The sequence below is a fragment of the Thamnophis sirtalis genome, unplaced genomic scaffold (genome assembly GCF_051295495.1).
Source record: "Thamnophis sirtalis isolate CommonGarterSnake01/CBP01778 unplaced genomic scaffold, rThaSir2_p1.2 scaffold_4, whole genome shotgun sequence".
Taxonomy (NCBI): Eukaryota; Metazoa; Chordata; class Lepidosauria; order Squamata; family Natricidae; genus Thamnophis; species Thamnophis sirtalis.
Window position 1 is genome coordinate 82,707,143 of NW_028261384.1, and position 21,010 is coordinate 82,728,152.

The 21,010-nt window shown below is 41.8% G+C and overlaps 1 protein-coding gene across 1 annotated transcript in view; it reads right to left on the bottom strand.

Annotated features, from left to right (window-relative positions):
• Positions 1-21,010, bottom strand: part of SDHA (succinate dehydrogenase complex flavoprotein subunit A) — a 46,345-nt gene that overhangs the window by 21,836 nt on the left and 3,499 nt on the right. The window contains exons 4-9 of the mRNA XM_014065676.2: positions 19,050-19,193; positions 17,344-17,508; positions 14,932-15,080; positions 12,653-12,777; positions 3,347-3,515; positions 2,252-2,447 (exon numbers count right to left, since the gene is read on the bottom strand). Coding sequence (XP_013921151.2) covers positions 2,252-2,447; positions 3,347-3,515; positions 12,653-12,777; positions 14,932-15,080; positions 17,344-17,508; positions 19,050-19,193 — 948 coding nt within the window. The remainder of the gene's footprint in view (positions 1-2,251; positions 2,448-3,346; positions 3,516-12,652; positions 12,778-14,931; positions 15,081-17,343; positions 17,509-19,049; positions 19,194-21,010) is intronic.

A 21,010-nucleotide genomic window follows, 5' to 3' on the forward strand; every position in this document is an offset into this window, starting at 1 on the left:
ACTTTTGCTGTTGTATGCACACTGATGTTTCTAACCTTGACTCATACTTTATAAATTTGAGAGCAACATATGCAGCAGTCAGGTCATCTGTTAGTCCAGGGGTGTCAAACTTAATTTCAATAAGGGCCACATTGTGGTTGACTTCGGGGGCCATGCTGGGCAGGGCCAGCTCCCATTGCTGCTCTGCTGGCTCTCCTTGGTTGCCTATGGTATGTGCAGGAGGGCAAAGTATATGGGTCAGAGGGAGGCCCACTTCCTCTTCTTACAAGACCTAGCTTTGAAACCAAAGCATCCTCAGTGATAGGATGGGAGACCACCAGGAGAGGACAGGAGGGGATAAGGGGATGGTAAAAGGCAACAGGGCTGCTGGTGATCAAGTGCTAAGGCAGGATTTACCTCACACCCTCACTCTCTCTCATTCCTTCCCTTCTTTTTCCTTTCCTCTTCATTCTTTCTTCTTCCTTCTCCTCTTTCCTTATTTTTGCTTCCTTGCTCTCTTCCCCTCTTTCCTTCTTTTTCTTTGTCTTTCCTGTCCCTTCTTGGATGCTCAAATGCAAAAGGGGAAACATTCCTTGCCTTGTGATCAAACGCCACTTTTGCTAGTAGTTTGTGGCCACTTAAAAGACTGAGAACAAACCAGGCTGAGTTTATTCCATGCTTGCATTTCATGGGGACACACTACAGTACAGCAAAACTGTCAAAATGATGGCTCTGGTAGCTGAACAGAGCTCCTCTGTTTTTTATGTGCAACAGCTTTAGCATTGAAGAACAGAGCTAAGTTTCTTTTCTATTAATACATAATGATCTTTAAAAGAGCTCTTCTATATGGACCCTGCCATGGTCTAATTCAGACTGGAAATATAGCAAAGGAAATTATTTTCCCCCACTTGCTTTGTCCTGTTTTCCCCACTGGAAATAACTGTTTGTAACACACAAGTAGGGGATACTTTCCTAAGAGCTCACAATTCAAGAATATCAATGTGCCCATGAGATATCTCAGGGTGGGGAAGGCTATGGGGGTCCTAATGATAGAACAGGCTCCCAAGATCTCCCTAACCCACTAAAATGCTTCTTCCTTCCTGCAACAAGGACTCGCTTACCTTGCAAACATCTGTCTCCTCTCTTGTTTCTGTTTCTTTGCCTTTGAAGAATGGAGAGGAGAGTTGGCTGGGAAATGCTTTTCGTGCCTGGGTGCTATAATATTGTGCAGACTCAGACACCCATCCTCTTTTCAGGGACCCAGAAATTTTCATTCTAGGCATGAAAAGTGGTCTCCTGCTCCTCCCCTCTCAACTACTTTCCACTTAACTACTTAATGAGGCTTCTTTGTTTCAAGGAGCACACTTGCATGCAAATAAGGGACAGCCAGGGTAAGAGAGCAATCCGTGTGTGTGTTTGTGTGTGTGTTTGTGTGTGTGTGTGTGTGTGTGTCAGAGAAAGCGATCCATACTTCAGCCAGGGCACAAACTGCTGGCAATGGTGTGGGTGACACCTGAGCAGCGAGGCCGGGAGGGGGGGGATTTGAATACTTTTCTCCTCGTCCTCCCCATTCAAGCAGGATATCTCATTTCTCCACCAGCACAGTCGGGGCATGCAAGCTGCTCGTGGCAGCAGCCATCTAAGCACAGGATTGGCCCTTCCCCAGTCAGCCAGCCAGCCCCACCTGACCTGCACCTTGCCGGCTTCTGCAAAGCCTCACCATTCTTCTCCTCATCTTCATTGATGTCCTCCTCACGCAAGAGGCAGTGGGCTCCACAGGACAGGGTCTCATTCCTGCCCTGGCGCAGCAAACTCCGGCGGGCTGGAAGTGTGAGTGGCCTGGCCCCACAGTGCTTCCTCACTCAGTTGGAGGCTTCCTTCAGTCTTCAAACAGTTGCAGGGTTTTTTTTTTGTTTTTTTTTGCTTTGAGATTGGTTCAAGAGGCTTTCCAGGCCCAAAATGGAAAACACTCAGTCTCCAACTGAGCGAGGAAGCACTGCGGGGCCAGGCCATTCACACTCACATCCAGCCCGAGTTTGCTGCACAATGTGAGCTCCCTCCCCTGCTCACAGGTCCCTCACCCTGGCCCACAGCATAGTCCTGAAAATCAGCTGGCCGGTGGAAGGCATGCCTGCATGTGCATGCTAGTTGAGCTGGGCTGGGGCGACTGGCATGCCTGCAGAGAGGGCTCTGCGTGCCACCTGTGCCATAGGATTCGCCATCACGGGTATATACATTTAATGAATGAATAAATAAATGTTTAGAAAATTACCTGTCCTTTGTAGTTTGTAGGGATACCTCCCATATTGTAATGTACAGTAGGTAGGACAGGAATAGGTTCTTTTGTAACATCAACACCAGCAAATATCATAGCAGTTTCTGAAATTCCAGGAAGACGCATTGCTAGCTGCTGTGGTGGCAAATGGTGCAATTGCAAGTGCACGTGATCTTTGTCAGGACCACAACCTCTGTTATTTTAAAGAGATGTTAAATAGAGATAAACATTTTTTCTTACCATTATTTAGATACAAACATTAGACAACAAATAATTATATAAGAGAATTCTATCAAGTGTTTGCAAACTATACTTGATTTTATTTTAGTAACTACATTTTTTTAGCTTTTCTATCTAATTATCTTTAATTGATTTATATTACTTTTTATTTTTTATTATATTTCAAACTGCTTACTGCATCCATGAGATGGGCAGCATAAAAAATGAATGAATAAATAAATAAATAAATAAATAATTAATTAAAAAGTTCAAATGAAGTATTCCCTTTAAAAAAACCAATGAAACAAATCTGTAACAGGGATGTGCAAAAGGCTTTTGAAATATTCTAACATGAAAGTAAAAGTTCCAAGAATCTAAAAATAAACAAAACATAAGCATTTTAAGAGTTCTGTTTCAAGAACAGGCTATTTTGTTTCAATTCAGAGCGTTCTGATTGATCATTGCAATTAGAATGTTTTCTGGTTTATGACTGAGTTGCTCTTTTTCTATTGTTTTCTTCTGTATAATACAGTAACACAGAACAATGACATCCTTACATGTATTTGTTTAAGATTATCTATAAATGAATGTTGAGAGAATAAAAAAGCAATTAAGCACATAGTTAAACAAACAAGATGACTTATTGCAGTTTCATGTCTGTCAAAATGCCAAGTCACTAATTTTTTTTTAAAAAGTTTGCTATAGGGAGATTGGATTGTAAATTGCAGATGGGTGGGTTTTACAAATGTTGTGCTATGCTTTATTTTGCAAGCAAATAATGGAAATATATGTGTGCATACAAGTATTGTTTGTACAATGTTGATCTCTGCATCTTTTATAATCACATTTATGGACTTGATAGATTAAACTTGCCTTCCTTCACGGATCTCAATAGTCATAGAACGAGATACAACATCTCGGGAAGCTAGATCTTTGGCAACTGGAGCATATCTCTCCATAAATCTTTCTCCTTCACTGTTAATTAAAATACCTCCTTCACCACGACAGCCTTCTGTAATAAGACAGCCAGCTCCATAAATACCTGCAAAATATATTAAAATTAAAACATTTTACCAATGATATATATCATCCCAAAAACAAAACTTACTATAACATTTGATGCAATGTAACATCTAACTGAACAATATTCTACAAAGGTTAGGTTCAAATTATGGCCTAGCAATTATTTACTGATTTTTAAAAATACAATTTTATAAAATTTACTGAATTATCTAAATACAAGCAGAGTTTCTTTCAAGTCAAGCTTACCAATGATTAAAACATATCCGCATAGTTTGTTTGAAAACATAAAATGGGTTTTGCAATTATCTTCTCCAGGATTGCTTCCTATTCCAGGGATTTCCTGGGACAACCAGGTCCAACCTTGTTGAGCTTTTTAATATGACCAATATTGAAAAGCCTTGAGCGAATGATTAAAACATTACTTATCTTATATTTTGAAAGTGAATGCCTAACATTAATATCCCTAAAGTAAGATATAAATAAGAGTTTTATATAAGTAGTCTTTGATTTACAATGAAGCCTAAAAAGGGGATTTACAATTTGGATCTGATTGTACTTCGGATGTTTGGCAACACTGCTATATTTATCTCCTTAGCAGCGCCCCAGTCATGTGACCAGATTTTATTTCTACTGAAAACCTGCAGTTACTTCCAGTTATTGGCAAAACACTGGTTTATTTAACAACTGCAAGTAATACGTGTCTTACAAGCATTCATTTAGTGACCATTGGAAGCCAAAAAAACACTAGAAAAAATGACCATTGGCTTACCTGAACGGTCGTTCTCTGGGCACTGCAGGAGAGTCCAAGCATGGGTTAAATACAGTCTATCTGCCATAGGACTGAGTAGATTTTTCTTTAACTACGCCTCCTTTGTCTCATTGAGGTCAGTTTAAAACAAAGGTCTTATTCGCTGCAGGACGCCCTACAGAATTCTAACTGTTACAAGGATTCTTGGACACCTAGTTAAACCCTGGGCAGGTTTGGACTCTCCCACAGCGCCCCGAGAATGACCATTCAGGTAAGCCAATGATCATTCTCCTGTGCGTTGCTTGAAGAGTCCAAGCATGGAACATACCCAAGCTATTGTGTCCCAGGGCGGGAAGAGTTTGTCTGGAGCCAAGGCAAGTTTCTGCAAAACACGTCTTCCAAAGGAGGCTTTGGCCAAGGCAAAGGTGTCAATTTTGTAATTTCTAATAAAAGCAGTGGGGGACGCCTACGTAGCTGCTCTGCAAATGTAATGATGGACGCTTGGGTCGCCCATGCTGCTGTGGTGGCAGCACTCCTTGTGGAGTATGCCATCACCAGACCTGGCACGGCTCTGCCCTGATGTTCATAGGCCATCTTGATGCAGGCCCGCAGCCAACGTCCAATGGTTAAAAACGAGGCCTTGCAGCCCAGCGACCCAGGCTGAAATGACACAAAAAATGACTCAGAGCATCTAAATTCCATAGTCCTCCTGACATAAATGCGAGTTAGCTCACCTAACATCTAACTTATGCAAAGTACGCTCCCTGGGATGTGTAGGTCTAGGGCAAAAGTTGGGGAGGATCACTTCCTGGGCTCTATGGAAGTGAGAGTTCACCTTGGGGATAAAGGTGGGGTCGAGTCTCAAGATCACCCGATTAGTATGAATTATACACAGCTCTTCCCTGATTGAGAGAGCCGCAATCTCTGAGACTCTCCAAGTAGACGTAATCGCCACTAGAAAGGCAGTTTTAAGAGTCAAATGGTGAAGTTCGAATCGGCTCGAAAGGAGCGCTCGTCAGGGCCTGCAGAACAAACAGCAAATTCCAGGAAGGGTATCGGTGTATAGTCTGAGGATGGATATTGGCTGCGCCCTTCAGGAAACTCTTGACCTGAGGGTGTTGACTCAGGGACCGGGATGAGCCCCTAGCAAGGATGGTGGACAAGGCAGCGACCTGGCGGCGGAGAGTGTTGGGCACCAGACCTTTGTCCAATCCTTCCTGAAAGAAGTCAAGTAGTTGTGGTATTGAAGTTGAAATGTCTCTTATACATTATGTTCTTTACACCAGGCTGAAAAGGCAACCCATGTCACTTCGTATATTCGTGTAGTTGATGGTCTTCTGGACACTTGATTGGTCTTGACGACCTTGTCAGAGAGATTCTGTTTCCTCAAGAGCTTCCCCTCAAGTGCCAGACGGCTAATTGGAGCCACTGACGGTCCGGATGGCAGACTGCTCCCTGACTGAGGGACATTTGCTCCTGAGGAATCTTCCACTGTCTTTGGATGGAAAGACTGACAAGGTCTGCATACTAGGACCTCCTGGGCCAAAGTGGGGCCACAAGGAAGATCTCCGCTTCCTCCGCTAGGAGTTTGGCTACTACCTGCGGAATAAATGGGAGGGGAGGAAATGTGTAGAGAAGTCCTGAGGGCCACTTGCACCTCAGTGCATCCGTCCCCTCTGCCTGGGGCATGTGGTAACAGGAAATGAACCTTGGCAGGTGTGTGTTGGCGAGAATAGCGAATAGGTAAACCTGCAGTTGGCTGAACCTCCGAACTATCTGTTGGAACAGCTCTGGATACAGGTGCCACTTGGAGTTGTCGATCATCTGCCGGTTCAGCCAGTCTGCTTTCACATTGCTTGTCCCAGATATGTGGTCTGCTCTGATGGACGCTAGGTGGCATTCTGCCCACCTGCCAGAGACTCTGCTTCTGTCATGAACCTCCTGGAGTGGGTGCCGCCCTGCCGTTTTATGTGGGCCTTTGTTGCTATGTTGTCTGTTAGTAATAGTACATGGCGGCCCACAAGCTGTGTTGAAAACCGATGTAGGGCGAGTCAGGCAGCTCTCAGCTCCAGCCAATTTATATTGTGAGCTGCCTCCCTCTGCCCTGTGTCAGCTGTCCTTGACAATGCGCCCTCCCCATCCATAGAGGCTGGAATATGAAGTTACCACGATTCTTTTGGGCTCCTTGAACTGGCACCCCTTCTCTGCAGATTGCCACCAGTGAAGGGATCGGATCACCTTCTGTGGCGGACAGACTCATCTTGGAGAGTTGCTGCCCTTTGACCTCTGCATCGGCAGGAGGAACCACTGTAGTTCCCTAGCATGAAGGCGCGCCCAGGGAACTACTTTTAGGCAGGAAATCATGATGCCAAGAAGTTGTGAGAGTTTGATGATCGGCACTGACGTGAGCTGCGGCACTGATGCACTTTGCTCTTGAGGTTTCGCAGATGGTCTGGGGATAGAAACACCTGGCAAGAAACTGAGTATATGATGGTGCCTAGGTGCTGAATTCGTGTGGTCAGCTCGAGATGACTCTTCTTCCAGTTCACAGAAAAGCCGTGCTGTTGGAGGGTGCATATGGTCACCTGAATGTCTTGCAGGACCTGGTGGTAGCTTGAGGACTGAATGATGTCATCCAGATAGCATTCCAGTCGAATTAGGCGGGCCCAGAGGTGAGCCGCCACAGCTACCAGAAGCTTTTTGAAGGTCCTGGGTGTGGACGAGAGGCCGAATGGGAGAGCCCTGTACTGGTAATGCCTCCCGTCGTAATGGAACTGTAGGGACCTCCTGTGAGATACATGAATGGGAACATGCAGGTAAGCTTCTTTTAAGTCTATGGAGGTTAGCTTGTCTCCTCGGCTTATGTAGTCCAGGATGGACTGGAGTGACTGCATCTTGAAGCGCTTGTAGGCCAGTTGTTGATTCAGGCGCTTCAAGTCTAGGATGGTCCTCCACTCCCCTGAGCTTTTCGGGACCAGGAAAAGAATGGGGTAGAATCCTTGCTTTTCCTGTTCACTTGGTACGAGTTCTGTGGCCCTTATTTGCAGAAGGTGACGAATCTCCGCCTGCATGAGGGATCTCTTCATGGGATTTTGGGGGGTTGAGCAGCGGATGAACTTCCGCTGAGGAAAGGATAGAAATTCCAGGACTAGGACCCTCCTGATCTTGTTGAGGACCCAAGAGTCCGAGGTGATCACCTCCCATTTGTGGGCATACAATTGCAGTTGGCCACCTATGGGAGGAACCTGTTGGTGGTCACTTGTTACATCGGAATTGTTAGGAGTTGGAACCGCCACGAAAGGGCTTCCGAAAGGAAGTCTGCTGTTGCCTACCCCAGGACCAATTGAGTTTCTATCCTGGCTCCTGTCCCCAGCCTGGGAATAGGACCTTTGGTAGGAGAAGGAAGGAGCAGAAGAGGCCTGTGCGGTCTCTTGTGATCGAAATCTCTGTTTCCTGAATGAGTCCGAGCCCTTCTGCTCATTCTTCTTATGAGTAAACGGAAGGATCTTGTGTTTGTCTTTTGTCTCTATCACAAACTTATCTAAGGCATCTCAAAAAGTTGGCCACTCTTAAAGAGGGCGGAGGCCAACTTCCACTTGGCCTTCATAGCCGCCTGCCAGTGGCGAAGCCATAGCAGGTGGCACAAGGTGACATTGGATGGCAACGCTCGAGAAGCAAACTTAGTCGCGTTCAGTGAAGCGTCGGCTGCATAGTCTACAGCGGTGATAATTTTGCTGATGTCATGTCACTACTGAGACTCTTCCGAAGGAGGTTTAGATTTAAGCTGGTGCAGCCAGAGGAGAGAGGCTCTGGTAAAGAAGGACGCCAAAGTGGATGCCTTGATTGCCCAGGCGGCTGCCTGATGCGTTTTATGACAGGCTTTCTCTGACCTCTTATCTTCCACCTTAAGACCTTCTAGAAGGTCCGCCAGCAAAGCTGAATTAGAAGTTAATGGGACTACCGGAGCATCTAGTTCTGGCACTTTCAAGATGTTGTCCATTCTGGTCTCTACAGAATATACGTTTTTATCTCCCCTACTTGGGTTGGCCAGGGTACCAGGCTGTGCCCACTGGCATTGGACAGTGTTCATAAAAAGATCAGGAACCAGAATCAATTCCTGAGTTGGGGAATTTTCCTTAAATAGACCCTCTTTGGGGTCCTGAGAGATAGAGGGAACGGCCTTATCCTTGGGCTTGACTCCTAACTCGGTGGAGGCCTTAGCCTTGTGCAAGATGGCCTTGAATAAGGACAGTTTAAATAGGCCAGTGAAGGCGGATTTATCGGGAGGAAGGTCCTCATCCTCCAACAACTCAAATTCCTCTGTCTCATCCTCCTCCGAGGTGCCAGGAGAAGCCGGGACAGGGTCCCTGTCCTGAGCTGGGTGTGGTCGTGACTTGGAAGAGCCAGAGGCTCGAGCATTCTTCTGGCATGTCGCCTCAGCTATACCCTGCGAGATGGTTATGGCAATTTCCCTCATCTCTGCAGACAAAGCAGGGCCCTTGTCTTCTTTAGACTGAGCCCTAGGAGGAGCAGACCTGCCTTTAGCCCTACTGAGGGGGGAAACACTGAAAGAGCTCTGGCTCTTCCTTGATGGAAGAACTAAGGGAGTCAGGGTATCCCCAGGAGAATCCCGTGACACCTCCTCAACTACAGATGAGGAGCTATCTCTCTGAGGAGATCCGAGATCTGCTTCCCCCATCTGATCAATAGAAGGGTCAGGCAAGGGAGCCCTCTGCTCGGGTGATCTGGCCTGCCCCCTTGCTTCATCTATAGTTTTCGCAACGGGCTTGTGCTTCCGGGGGTCTTCCCTGGGGGTGGTTTTACTGCCCGAGGGTCCCTGGGATTCCTTCCCTATGGTGCCTTTCTGGCCCTTCCCCCCTTGTGATGGAGGATCTGGCCTAATGTGTTTCAAAGATGGCCCTGCCATCTCCTCCTGCGCCTCCGTCTGCCATGATGACTTGCAGATCAATAGGTCATCATCCGATGGAGAGAAGAGGCTGTAGTAGTAACGTGGCACCAGGCACAGGCCAGCCGGTTCTGCTGCGCCTGCAGGGGTGTGACCTAAATAGCCACAACTCCTAAGGCTGTACTCGGTGGTCCCTGACTGTGCTGCAGGGAGGTAGACCTTGCAGGCACCCGGACAAGGTCAGAGACTCCCTGGCAGCGATCTGTGTCTGAGGGGCTTTAGGGCAAGGACACAGTGGTTCTCGAGTCTTCCGACGACGATCCAGCAAGAAAAGGCACTTAAAATGGCCACCGCCGCTCTCCAAGCTGAACGCCTCACTTTGCATTTTCAGAATGGCGAGAAACGCTTTCAAAATGACCGCACTTGTCAGGCTGAGGAGAAACTGCCAGTTTCTCTAAATGAGCAACCGGAGATCATAAAGGGAAAAAGACGGCTGGGAAATGGAACTTTTTCACACATGACCATTGCAGCTTCTCCATGGTCACATGATCAAAATTCTGATGCTTGAAAACTGGCATGTATTTATGACTATTGCAGCATCCTGAGATCATGTGACCACTTTTTGCAACTTTAATGGGGAAGACAGATTCAGGATTAAGAACCATGTTACTTAACAATGGCAGTGGTTCACTTAACAACTGAGACAAAAACGGAGCAAGACTAGAGTGTTTTCCCCGAAATATGACATGTCTTGAAAATAAGGCCATGCCAGATTTTGGAGTGGGCAAAAATATACGCCCTCCCCTGAAAATAAGCAAAATGGAAACACACACATCCTCCGGCTGGGCAGAGTACCACTCACTGACTCAGCAGTATCCCAAAGGCACCAAGCCATGCAAGCAGGGGGGTGAATTTGTCATGGGGCCTGTTCCCCACCCCTCTCGCTTGTCTCCCAATCCTCACCATAACCAGGGCTGCCGCCACTGAAATCCCAACACTGAGGATGGCTTCTTCTCAGAGGCTGGTTGGGCTAGCCGGCTGTTGCCGAATCTTCCAGGAGCCAGGGCAGAGTCTTCCAGCAGTGGCCACTCTGGGAGTACGCTTCCCGTTTTATGGTTGTGACCAGGCTGCTGTGAGACTCTCTGCCCCAGTTCACAGATATTCTGCAGTAGGTGGCTGGCCCGACCAGCCTCTCAGAAGCCATCCTCAGTGTTGGGATGGCAGCAGCAGCAGCCCTGGCCCTGCAGGAGAAGGACTGGGCGGTGCATGTGTGTATGTGTGTGGGGGGGGAACAAACCCTCCCTCTGGCCGGGCAGAGCATCACTCACCAACCCAGGGGTATCCCAGCCGCTCCCCCACTCGCTACACGAGCGCCGCTCCCCCTCCCTCCCTCTTGCATGGCTTGGCACGTTCGGGAAACCGCTGGGTTGGTGAGTGACGCTCTGCCCGGCTGGAGTTGGGATTGCCGGGTAGCTGCTCTCTTGCAAACGGGCTCCCAAAGAGCCTAGCTTCAAAATAATAAGCCCTCTCCCCCAATAATAAGGCCAAGGTGACATTTGGGCGGGGGCAAAGAAAATAAGACCCTGTCTTATTTTTGCTAAAACAAGGTACTTAACAAATGCCTTGCTTAGCATTGGAACTTTTGAGCTCAATTTTGGTTCTATATGACCAGTATTCGCTTAACAATGGATTCACTTAATGATTGGAATGATTTACTGAGTAAGTGCTCTAAAAACAGTTATAAAATCAGTTCAGTCACTCACTTCAAAGAATAATGAAAGAGACCTCTCCAGACAAAAGGATGCACTCATATTTATCATTTCAGAAACGTGGAGAAAATAATGCAGATTTATGTAATAGATCTGTGGTGGCAAACCTATGGCATGCGTGCCAGAAATGGCACACAGAACCATCCCGCGTGGAATATGTGGCCTCACTGGCTCCTCTTCTGCGTTCCTATGCACACCCATGCTCCGGCCAGTTGGCCTTTCTGCGTATGAAAGTGCTGAAATTCAGAAGAGCAGAGTTTCGGCGCGCTCTTCCAGGTTTCCATTGCGCGCATGCACGACTGCCACCTGTTTGTCGGGCGGGCACCCGAACCAGGAACCATAAATCCAGGTGCCACCATGCACAGGTGTGGTGGAACACTGCTCTTCTGGTTTGGGCGCTCCCGCGTACATGAAGACCAGCGAGGTTGCGCATTCCTTGCGGGATGGTTTTATGTGCCATTTCTGGCATGCAGGTTGGCACACAATGATGCAAAAGATTAGCCATCACTAATAGATGATGTAAGAACTGTTACTTCATAATTAACAGATAAATGCAGTATTCATAATTAATACATCTTAGTTACTTCTGCATTCTTCTCTTATTACTATTTTCAGAAAGAATCATGGTCTTAAAAAAAAGAAATATGCCAGTAAATTGCCATAGAAATGTGAAGTAGATATTTCAAGATTGCCTTTTTCTATTGTCTACAGGAAGTCAATTGAGGCCAAAATTTCTTATTTCTTTATTTTTACTTTGCTGTCAATATTTTTACTTTACCTAAATTTAAGAATTTACTTTGCTCAAAATGAATTTTATAGAAATTGTAAACATTTCCAATTTTATATACAGACAATAGTCACAGTACTAGAAGACGCTACTTAAGCCACTGCATTCAAAATCTGTTCAATGCTAGAAACAAAATGAACAATTTCTTGAGAAAATGGCCATAAACATGGACAAAGTAGCTGTTTCAATATTGTGGAATGTTTTTGAGTCTGCCTATATCTGCTAAATCCTCATATAATTGAAGCTAATTAAATAGCTTGCTAATTAAAATTTCATGGGATATTTCTTGGTTCACCGACAAAAGGGCGAACGACAAAACTGCACCCAACTAAACCGCGGTGATAAAACCATGTGTTCTAAAGCGCTCCGACGAATGAGCGCTGAATCGCGCCGACAACAGCGCGGAGACAGAAGCGCGCTGTAAAACTAAACCTAACCCTAAACCTAACCCCTAACCCTAAACATAACCCTAAACGTAACGCTAAACCTAACCCTAAACCTAACCCTAACCCTAACCCTAAACCTAACCCTTAACCTAACCCTAAACCTAACCCTAAAGCTAACCCTAAACTTAACCCTTACCTTAAGTTAAATCGGCTTTCTGTCGCTGCGCTATTGTAAAGCGCCCTTCTGTCTCTGCGCTGTTGTCTCCGCGCTGTTGTCTCCGCATTGATGACATCGCGGTTTTAGCGGCGCGGTTTAGTCGGGCGCGGTTTAGACATTCGCCCTTTTGTCGGGTCACGTATTTCTTTACTTTGCTAAAATTGCTAAAGGTATACAAGGTCTATGGGATTGCTGCAATCTATTGAAGAGATTATCCAATAAAAACAATGAATAGATTATACATAATTTTCTTTTGCACATCATGTTGATTTTAAAACATTAAGGAGAAAAAAGGATTTACTACAAAACTTAGTTCCTTGTAACAGAATAAGGTAGTTTTTACCTGTGGGATGGAACTGTACAAATTCCAAATCCTGGCAAGGTAGGCCTGCCCGGGTAACCATTGCTGTGCCATCACCCGTACAAGTGTGAGCAGAAGTACAGCTAAAATATGTGCGCCCATATCCTCTGGAAAAAGTTCATAGTTAGTATCTACTATTCATAAGGCAGGAAAGAAAATGTTTCATGTGTAACATTAATGCCAATATATGTGATAATAATGTCATCTCTTTAATGTTAAAAAACATTCCATTTCCAACATTTGTAATGTTAGCAACTTGCATCTTAGCAACATACAGTCATACCATCTATGAGTCACTTTTAAGTATTTTTTTCCTGTTGTTTAGTATAATAGATCATAATATGCCATTCTTCCACAGAGTGGCTTAGTGTGTGTCTGAAATACAGATTTTTAAATCAGATTCCCATGTTTTGACTTTCCACCAACACACTTCAGATCATGTAGCCGAGGTGGCGCAGTGGGTAGAGTGCAGTACTGCAGGCCACTTCAGCTGACTGCTAGTTCAGCAGTTCAGTGGTTCAAATCTCACCGGCTCAGGGTTGACTCAGCCTTCCATCCTTCCGAGGTGGGTAAAATGAGGACCCGGATTGTTGTTGGGGGCAATATGCTGACTCTGTAAACCGCTTAGAGAGGCCTGAAAGGCCTATGAAGCGGTATATAAGTCTACTGCTATTGCTATTGCTATTGCTATGTAGCTGGTATTTAAAAGCAAAATGCTTACACTTTAATAACACAACTTTTCTGTTTTTTTAACTAACACTGACATACATATCATCATCGTCATCATCGTCAAAGGAAAAGGAGCTATTTAACTGGGAGAACTTTCCATCTTTAGCATTCCCCAGCTCATAGGCAATAAAAATAAATCACAATTTTTGAAACCAATCTTGAAATTTCTTTGCACTTCAGACGTTTTATTATTAGAAATCAGAATCCTATGGAAAGCAAATGCCCAAATGGCTGAAAAATAGACCCAAAACAATCATATTTCCCATGAAAGCACATCAACATACATCTTCAAATTACCTCCTAAAAAAGCCGCAGCTGAACTGCAGCTCTCAACTCTTCATATATTGATAAACCTATGTCAGAATGAAACTTATCTTAATGGAAGCTATTTGAAAGGGACTGTTTAGGCTATCAAGCCTAATACCATACTCAATATAGGCAGTTACGTTAAATAATTTGTCTAACTTCTGCTAGACTACATTCAGTGAAACGAGTCTACCATCTCTCCAGTATTGGTTGCACCCATGCAAAAAAAGTTTTTAAAAAATCAATTTTAACAAAAATGTTATAGTTAGCATATTTTTTGGAGTACAAGACACACTTTTTCCCCTCCTAAAAGAGGCTGAAAATTGGGGTACAGTCTTATACTCCAATGTAGCTTTTTGGAAGCTTTTTTCCCCAGCTCTAATGAGGTGCTAATGAGTGAAGCAATCTTCCATTTCAGGCAAAGCACAGAAGATGGAAGATCTGGAAGATCTTGCTTCACTCATTAGCACCTCATTAGGGATGAAAAAAAGCTTTGAATACTTTTACTGCAGCATAATGTTGGAAAAATTTCCCAGTTTGTTCCAACTGGGAGACGCCGATGATGAAAGATTTGAAGACTGCCTTAAGAAGTACTTTTGTCCAGTTTGTATTTTTGGGAGCTAATTCACTCAAGGGCAAGGCAGAGAATTCCTGTGACTAGTGATTTCTATTCTTTTGGGGATAATCCCTTTAAGGGCAAGGATTTTTTCTATCTGAGTTTCTCAATGATTTCCTTCAGGCAAGTGCTGGGCTGGTTTGTTGATTCAACTTTGTTACATTTTTACAGGTATGACTTGCTTTTGGCTGAATGCCCAGACATCTAGTTAAGGTTGTTAAGAATTTCCCCGGCCTGCCTGGGAAAAGGAAAAAAGTGGCAAAAACTATTGTTTTATTATACTATTGTGTTTGCTTGCTTTTCTGGTGTTATGGGAATAAAAATGAATACCTGCTAGGCAGAATTCCCCCCCCCACCCCGCATTTTCCTCCCAAAAATTAAGGTGCAACTTATACTCCGAAAAATACGATACATTCAAGTATGGAATATTTGGGCTGCATTAAATTTCTCATGCCCTATATCAACTAGAAGAAAGACAAAAATGCATGGAGGAATATAAACTAGTGGCATATTGTATTGTACTGTACTGTATTATATTATATTAAAACGATTAAAACAAAAAGGCCCAGATATTGGCATTGACATTTCTTCATAGTTATTAACATATTACCCAGTGGCAATAACTGTATTCTTTGCTCTAAAACGATGTATTGTGCCATCTTCGATGCATAGTGCAATAATACCACAACATTCTCCATTTTCCATTAGGAGATCAAGAGCAAAATATTCCACAAAGTAACTGGTATCATATCTGAGTGACTAATAGTGAGAGAAAGGGAACAAAGCATTAATTTCAGTACTTAAGCAACAATGTTAATTTCATTATGTAATTAGAAAGTGTTTCTTTAGACCATAAATCTGGCTAAAAAAATATTTTTGGTATTTTCTAAATGTTTAATATTTTTATGAGAATGTTAAAGAAATAACCCTAGAATTAAAAGCATTCAATGGATTCTGCAGAATGCAGATACTGCAGTTCTTGTCAGTCAGAGTGTCAGCAAGTTGTTTTCCACAGTGGCTCGTTTTATGGAACATCCTTCCTTTGGAGATTATAATGGCCCCAATCCTGTTATCCTTTTGTAAGACCCTAAAAACCTGACTATGTTCTCAAGCTTGGGGCACTAAATGTGTCAAGCATCCTGTTTCCTGGCTGTATTCTTAACTGGCCAAATAGCCTATCCTATTGTGTTTAACCTAGATGTTTTTAGTGTTTTAGCATTCTTAAGAGTAATATTTTTTTTCAATTGTAAGCTGCTCAGAATCACTGACTGAGATGGGCAACTATAGAAATTGATTGCTTGAATGAATGAATTTAATTTATCAAATTCAAATCATTGTTCAGTGAAAAAACCTAAATTAAAATATCTGTGACAGATGGCTGCCCAGCCCCTGTTTAAGCATATGCAGTAAAGCAGACTATTAATTTCCTGCATAAATGGTTCCGCCATCCAATGACACATTGTTAAGATTTTTTCTAACTAACATTCAATGAGTATTGTTTTTCCAGTAGCTTAAGAAACAAAGTGTCAAATTTGATTAGAAAACTTTCTCATATAATACAATTAATATGACTCTCATATAACATAACGTTCTATATTCCTGATTTATTTTCTGACAGAATTTAAAAATCTATTTCCAGTGCTGCGTTTTGTTTCTTATGTTTTAATAAAAAATGGTGAACAGAAGAAATAAATGCTATAAAGGACAAGGGGTGACATGGTACAATATTTAAGAAAGAATAGAGAGTCAACCTATTCTCCAAAGCATCTGAAAGAAGGACAAGAAGCAATGGATGGAAATTAATCAAGGAGGGAACAAATCTAGAAGTAAGACGAAATCTCTTAATAGTGATAACAATTAATCAGCAGAACAGCTTGTCTTCAGAAATTGTGGGTGCTGCCTCACTGAAGATTTTTAAGAAGAAATTGGACAGCCATTTGTCTGAAATCGTGTCAAGCATTCTACTTGACCACTACTTAATAGTGGTAAGATGAATCTACACACACACACACACTCATTCATCTTGACTCTATTTTAATAAATATTAAATTTAGTCAAATTGAGAGCCTGTTCATGGTTTAGATGAGAATTAGGTAGTTTAACTATACCCTGTGTGAAATGATACTTGATTTTATCTTTGCATTAAACTTTGTTGATGATCCAAGTTCTAGATTTTGAGGTGTGAAAGACAAGTCTGGTCGTTTCCATGTCTTGGCCCAATTTGACCTCAATAGCCTTTCTCCTCTACATTTTCAAGCACCTAATAGCTTTTTTATGATACAACTTTCATAAATAGTTGTTATGTGAAATCACACATAAAACTATTATTTGCTGGCAATATTGAATTTCTTTCTTAAGAGCCAAGGTGGCGCAGTGGTTAAAAGCAGCACTGCAGGCTACTGCTAGATCAGCAGGTCACCGGTTCAAATCTCACCGGCTCAGGGTTGACTCAGCCTTCCATCCTTCCGAGGTGGGTAAAATGAGGACCCAGATTGTTGGGGGCAATATGCTGACTCTCTGTAAACCGCTTAGAGAGGCCTGAAAGGCCTATGAAGCGGTATATAAGTCTACTGCTATTAATGTCTAATTTGGAAATTGCTATTTTCAAAGAACCCATTGTATTAAGATATTCATTATGTATCCACAACAATCCCAAGCTCTCTTCTCTGATCACTAACTACAATCTACAGGAATGCATAGTCCAATGATCTGACATATTACAAGGCATCTTTTCAGTTCCATTATATTTTATAAGATCAAAAATAAAGCCAAATTTTTTTTAATCTTAAGAACAGATTTATTTTTAAAAAACTGTCATTTTGAATTCTGAATAATAGAGAAATATCACTTATACAAACTTTCTATTATTTTGACTGTATTTACTTATATAGAAAATATATAGGAACATCAGCAAAATTCTACCTGGAGTCAGTTATAACAGCAATTGGCATAAGCCAATGCCACCATCAATTTTAAAAGCAACTGTTAATCTTTGTTCCCCACTCCACAAACAACTACTTACCCGGCCATACAGTGTGTGTAACAGAGAGTGACCTGTCCTATCAGCTACACAACAGCAACGGTGAGCCTGTCCTCCTTTCCCAAATTGAAGGCTCTGACCTCCAAAAGCACGTTGATAGATCTTTCCATCTTCTGTCCTGCTAAATGGCATACCATAATTTTCTAGCTGAGGAATCCAAAAAGAGATGACTAATTTAATTGTATATAAAGACAAGGGGAATTAGTAAAATAACATATAATACATCTGAAAACATCTCAGCTCCCAAAAACAAATAAAGTAAAATGAAAGGAGTTAACATAAGCTAAGCAACATTTTAATCTATTTAGTATGTTATGGTGCAAGATTATGCACTATTATGTAACTGGGGGTTCTAACAGAAATTACTGAAAATTAGCTAGTAATATCACTACGGTCCCTAGATTATTCATGAACTATGACAATAATGTATTGTAAAAAGGCTGTAATATGCAAATGAGCATGTATATTTATTTTTAATAGCTAAAATCTCAAAAGATTTTAAAATGTTCATTCAATTTAAGCAAAAGTACTAAAATGTTATGAGATTTAGTGATGACATGTGTTCTTGGCCATTTTTAAATACAGTAATTTAATTTATTTAAGTTTAGCAATTTATGGACACTAATTAGGGACCTAAATATGTCCTGAAGCGTTTTGTATTAGCCCACATAATATTTAACAACTGTGATAATTCAATTCTCAAAAATTGAGAACCATACATGCCGACCCACTTAGAATAAATGACAAAATCAAGGCTTAACTAAAGTAATGGCAAATCATTTATGTGGCACTGGTAAGAAAACTGTATGGATAGGTCTGAAACACCAAGTTTGAATCATTTTTTTTTCAAAAGTAACATAATGATATTGTCAGACCAAAATCATAAAAATAGCCTGATCACTAAGGATGACAGTTCCCCATTTTTCAATGATATATAAAGCTGGATCACAGAACACAAAAAGCCAAAAAAAATTAAAACAGCCAAGGAGGAAATGAAGAATACTAGTTAAACTTAGGTAGATTGCAATGGATCATGTCTCAAAACAGACAATTAAGTAGGGTATCTAAATATAGAAAAATCATGTAAGATTTTTTGTGATCCAAACCTGAAATTTGTCAATGAATATACAACAGTTTTAAATCAGGGGTCCTCAACCCCCAGGCTGCAGCCTACTATCTGGCTATGGCCTATTCAGAACTTGGCTGCATGAGAGGTGGGAGAGAATTTGCAGTGGAGTTGCATGGCATGTGCCTATGGAGCAGCCTGCTTGCGTGAGTTGAGTTGCACGTATGCAGACATGAACACCAGCCCACCATTCACACGGTCTGGTTTCTCTCTCTCCCAGCCAGCCCGCCAAGCTGCAAAGATTGGGGACCACTGTTTTAAATGATATAAAATATAAACATTTTGTTTGGGATTGCCGTTTCAGAAAGAATATCTTCAATGATATTGGCATTATCAAGAAATACATGATCATCAGCAGTTTTTCTGGGGTTTTTTCATGTATTACAGTTATTTTAATTAAAAGACAAATAAAGGCAGTCAACTAATACATGTTTATGCATCCTATTTTTCACATTGATACTATAAGTGAAGAAAAAAGTTATTTTAGCTAAGAAATGGTTTTTCCTAATTATGTTATCAATGTGAATGTTTGTAGACAGTCAAAGAATCTGAGTAACTGTACCTCAATAACTGAAGCAGGGGCCTGCTCTGTCATATAATGAATTGCATCCTGATCTCCTAGCCAGTCAGAGCCTTTCACAGTATCATAGAAATGCCATCGCCAGTTATCATCTTCCATGTTCCCCAAAGCAGCATTGATTCCTCCCTATAAATTAAGCCATTGCAGAGGAAAATTGTTAAAATGTTAATAAATCATTTTATTAAAGGTTTATCATAAACCTTTAATAGAGATCAATATGAGATTTTTTTTCATAGATCAAGAAATAAGAATTGCATGGTAGGTTTAGCCTTGTTCTGATTATAACAACCTATTTATTTTAAAAAATGAGTAAATGACATAACCCTGGCACCTAAAATAAAAAATGATTGATTTAATACAATTTCTTTCTCTAAAGATCAGAAAGTGATATTTAAGAAATTTTCTCTTGTTGACTTTGAAGTCAAGGCAAATTCATGCCAAGAGCAGCAGTTTCTCAGTTAATCATGTCTTCAACACTTCAGTATCTAAAAAGAATAATCACTTTCCATTCTGTCCAAAAAACAATTTGGTAATCAGTATATGTATTCAACACTGAAATAAAATGCTCCTAGAATTCTGGATCTAATTGTATTTAACCCCAATTGAACCTTTAAACACTCTTCAAAGTTAACTATATAAAGAGCTCATTGCTAGAAACAAGTCATGCTGCAATCAAGGTATAATCAATTTTTATCAAGCATGTTTGATACAGAAATTGTTAATAGTTGGCAATAAATAATAATTAAATAAATGTACCATAATTTCTATTTATCCAGCTCATTTATTAAATGTATAATCTATCAAGGAAATCAATTTGTTTACAGTTCAATGATATGGAGAATTACAAGTATAAATATAATCTTTATTGTCATTGTACTTAAATACAACAAAATTGGTTTTAACCTCACTGGTGTAAAATGACAGAAACGAAAAAAGAAAGAAAAAGAAAAAAAAACTAGTGTGTGCATGGAGTGATTGTGGTTGTATTTAAAAGTCTCACAGCCCAAGGATAGAAACTATCTTAAACCTGTTTGTTCATCTAGCTATACTTTGATGTCTTCTGCCTGATGGTAGAAGTGCAAAGAGACACTGACCAGAATGCGAATCATCTCTGAGTATCTTCCTTACTCTGCTAAAGCAGCAAGATCTGGCGATATCATCCAGTGGTGTCAGAGGGCAACCAATGGTTTCTTGTGCCGAATTGATCACTCTCTGTAGTGCCTTCCTGTCTGCAGCTGTTAAACCAGTATACCATACCGTAATACAATATGTGAGGACACTTTCTATGATGGACCGATAGAAAGAGGTCATCAGCCATTGTTCCACCTGATTTTTTCACAGAACTCTAAGGAAATGAAGTCTCTGTTGGGCCTTTCCAATCACCAGAGACGTGTTGTTTTTCCAGGTGAGATCTTGACTAATAAGCACTCCCAAGAATTTAAAAGAGGAAACCCTCTCCACACAATCCCCCTCGATATATAGTGGGGCAGGTTCCTCTCTGTGCTTCCAGAAATCTAGCACCATCTCCTTTTTCTTACTAGTATTTGGATGTAAGTTGTTTCTTGAGCATCTTCTCGATTTCTTCCCTGTATGCTGATTCATCCCCTCCAGTTATGAGACCCAGCCCTGTTGTGTCGTCTGCAAACTTTATTATGATGTTGAATGGATCAGAGGATATGTAGTCATGTGTACAGGAGTACAGGTATGGGCTGAGTACACAGCCCTAAGGGAAGCCTGAGCTTCAGCGTGGAAGATGTAAAGGATCCAATCCTTACTGTTTGTGGACGATCCGTCAGGAAGTCTTTGATCCATTCACAAGTGATTTAAGTTGGGTGTTGTTAGCATATAGCAATACTTTATTCCAAAGCTCCAGATGATCTCTCTTGTGAAAATTAAATTCAGAATTTTACCCAGAATCAATATTTCAATGCAAAATAAATATA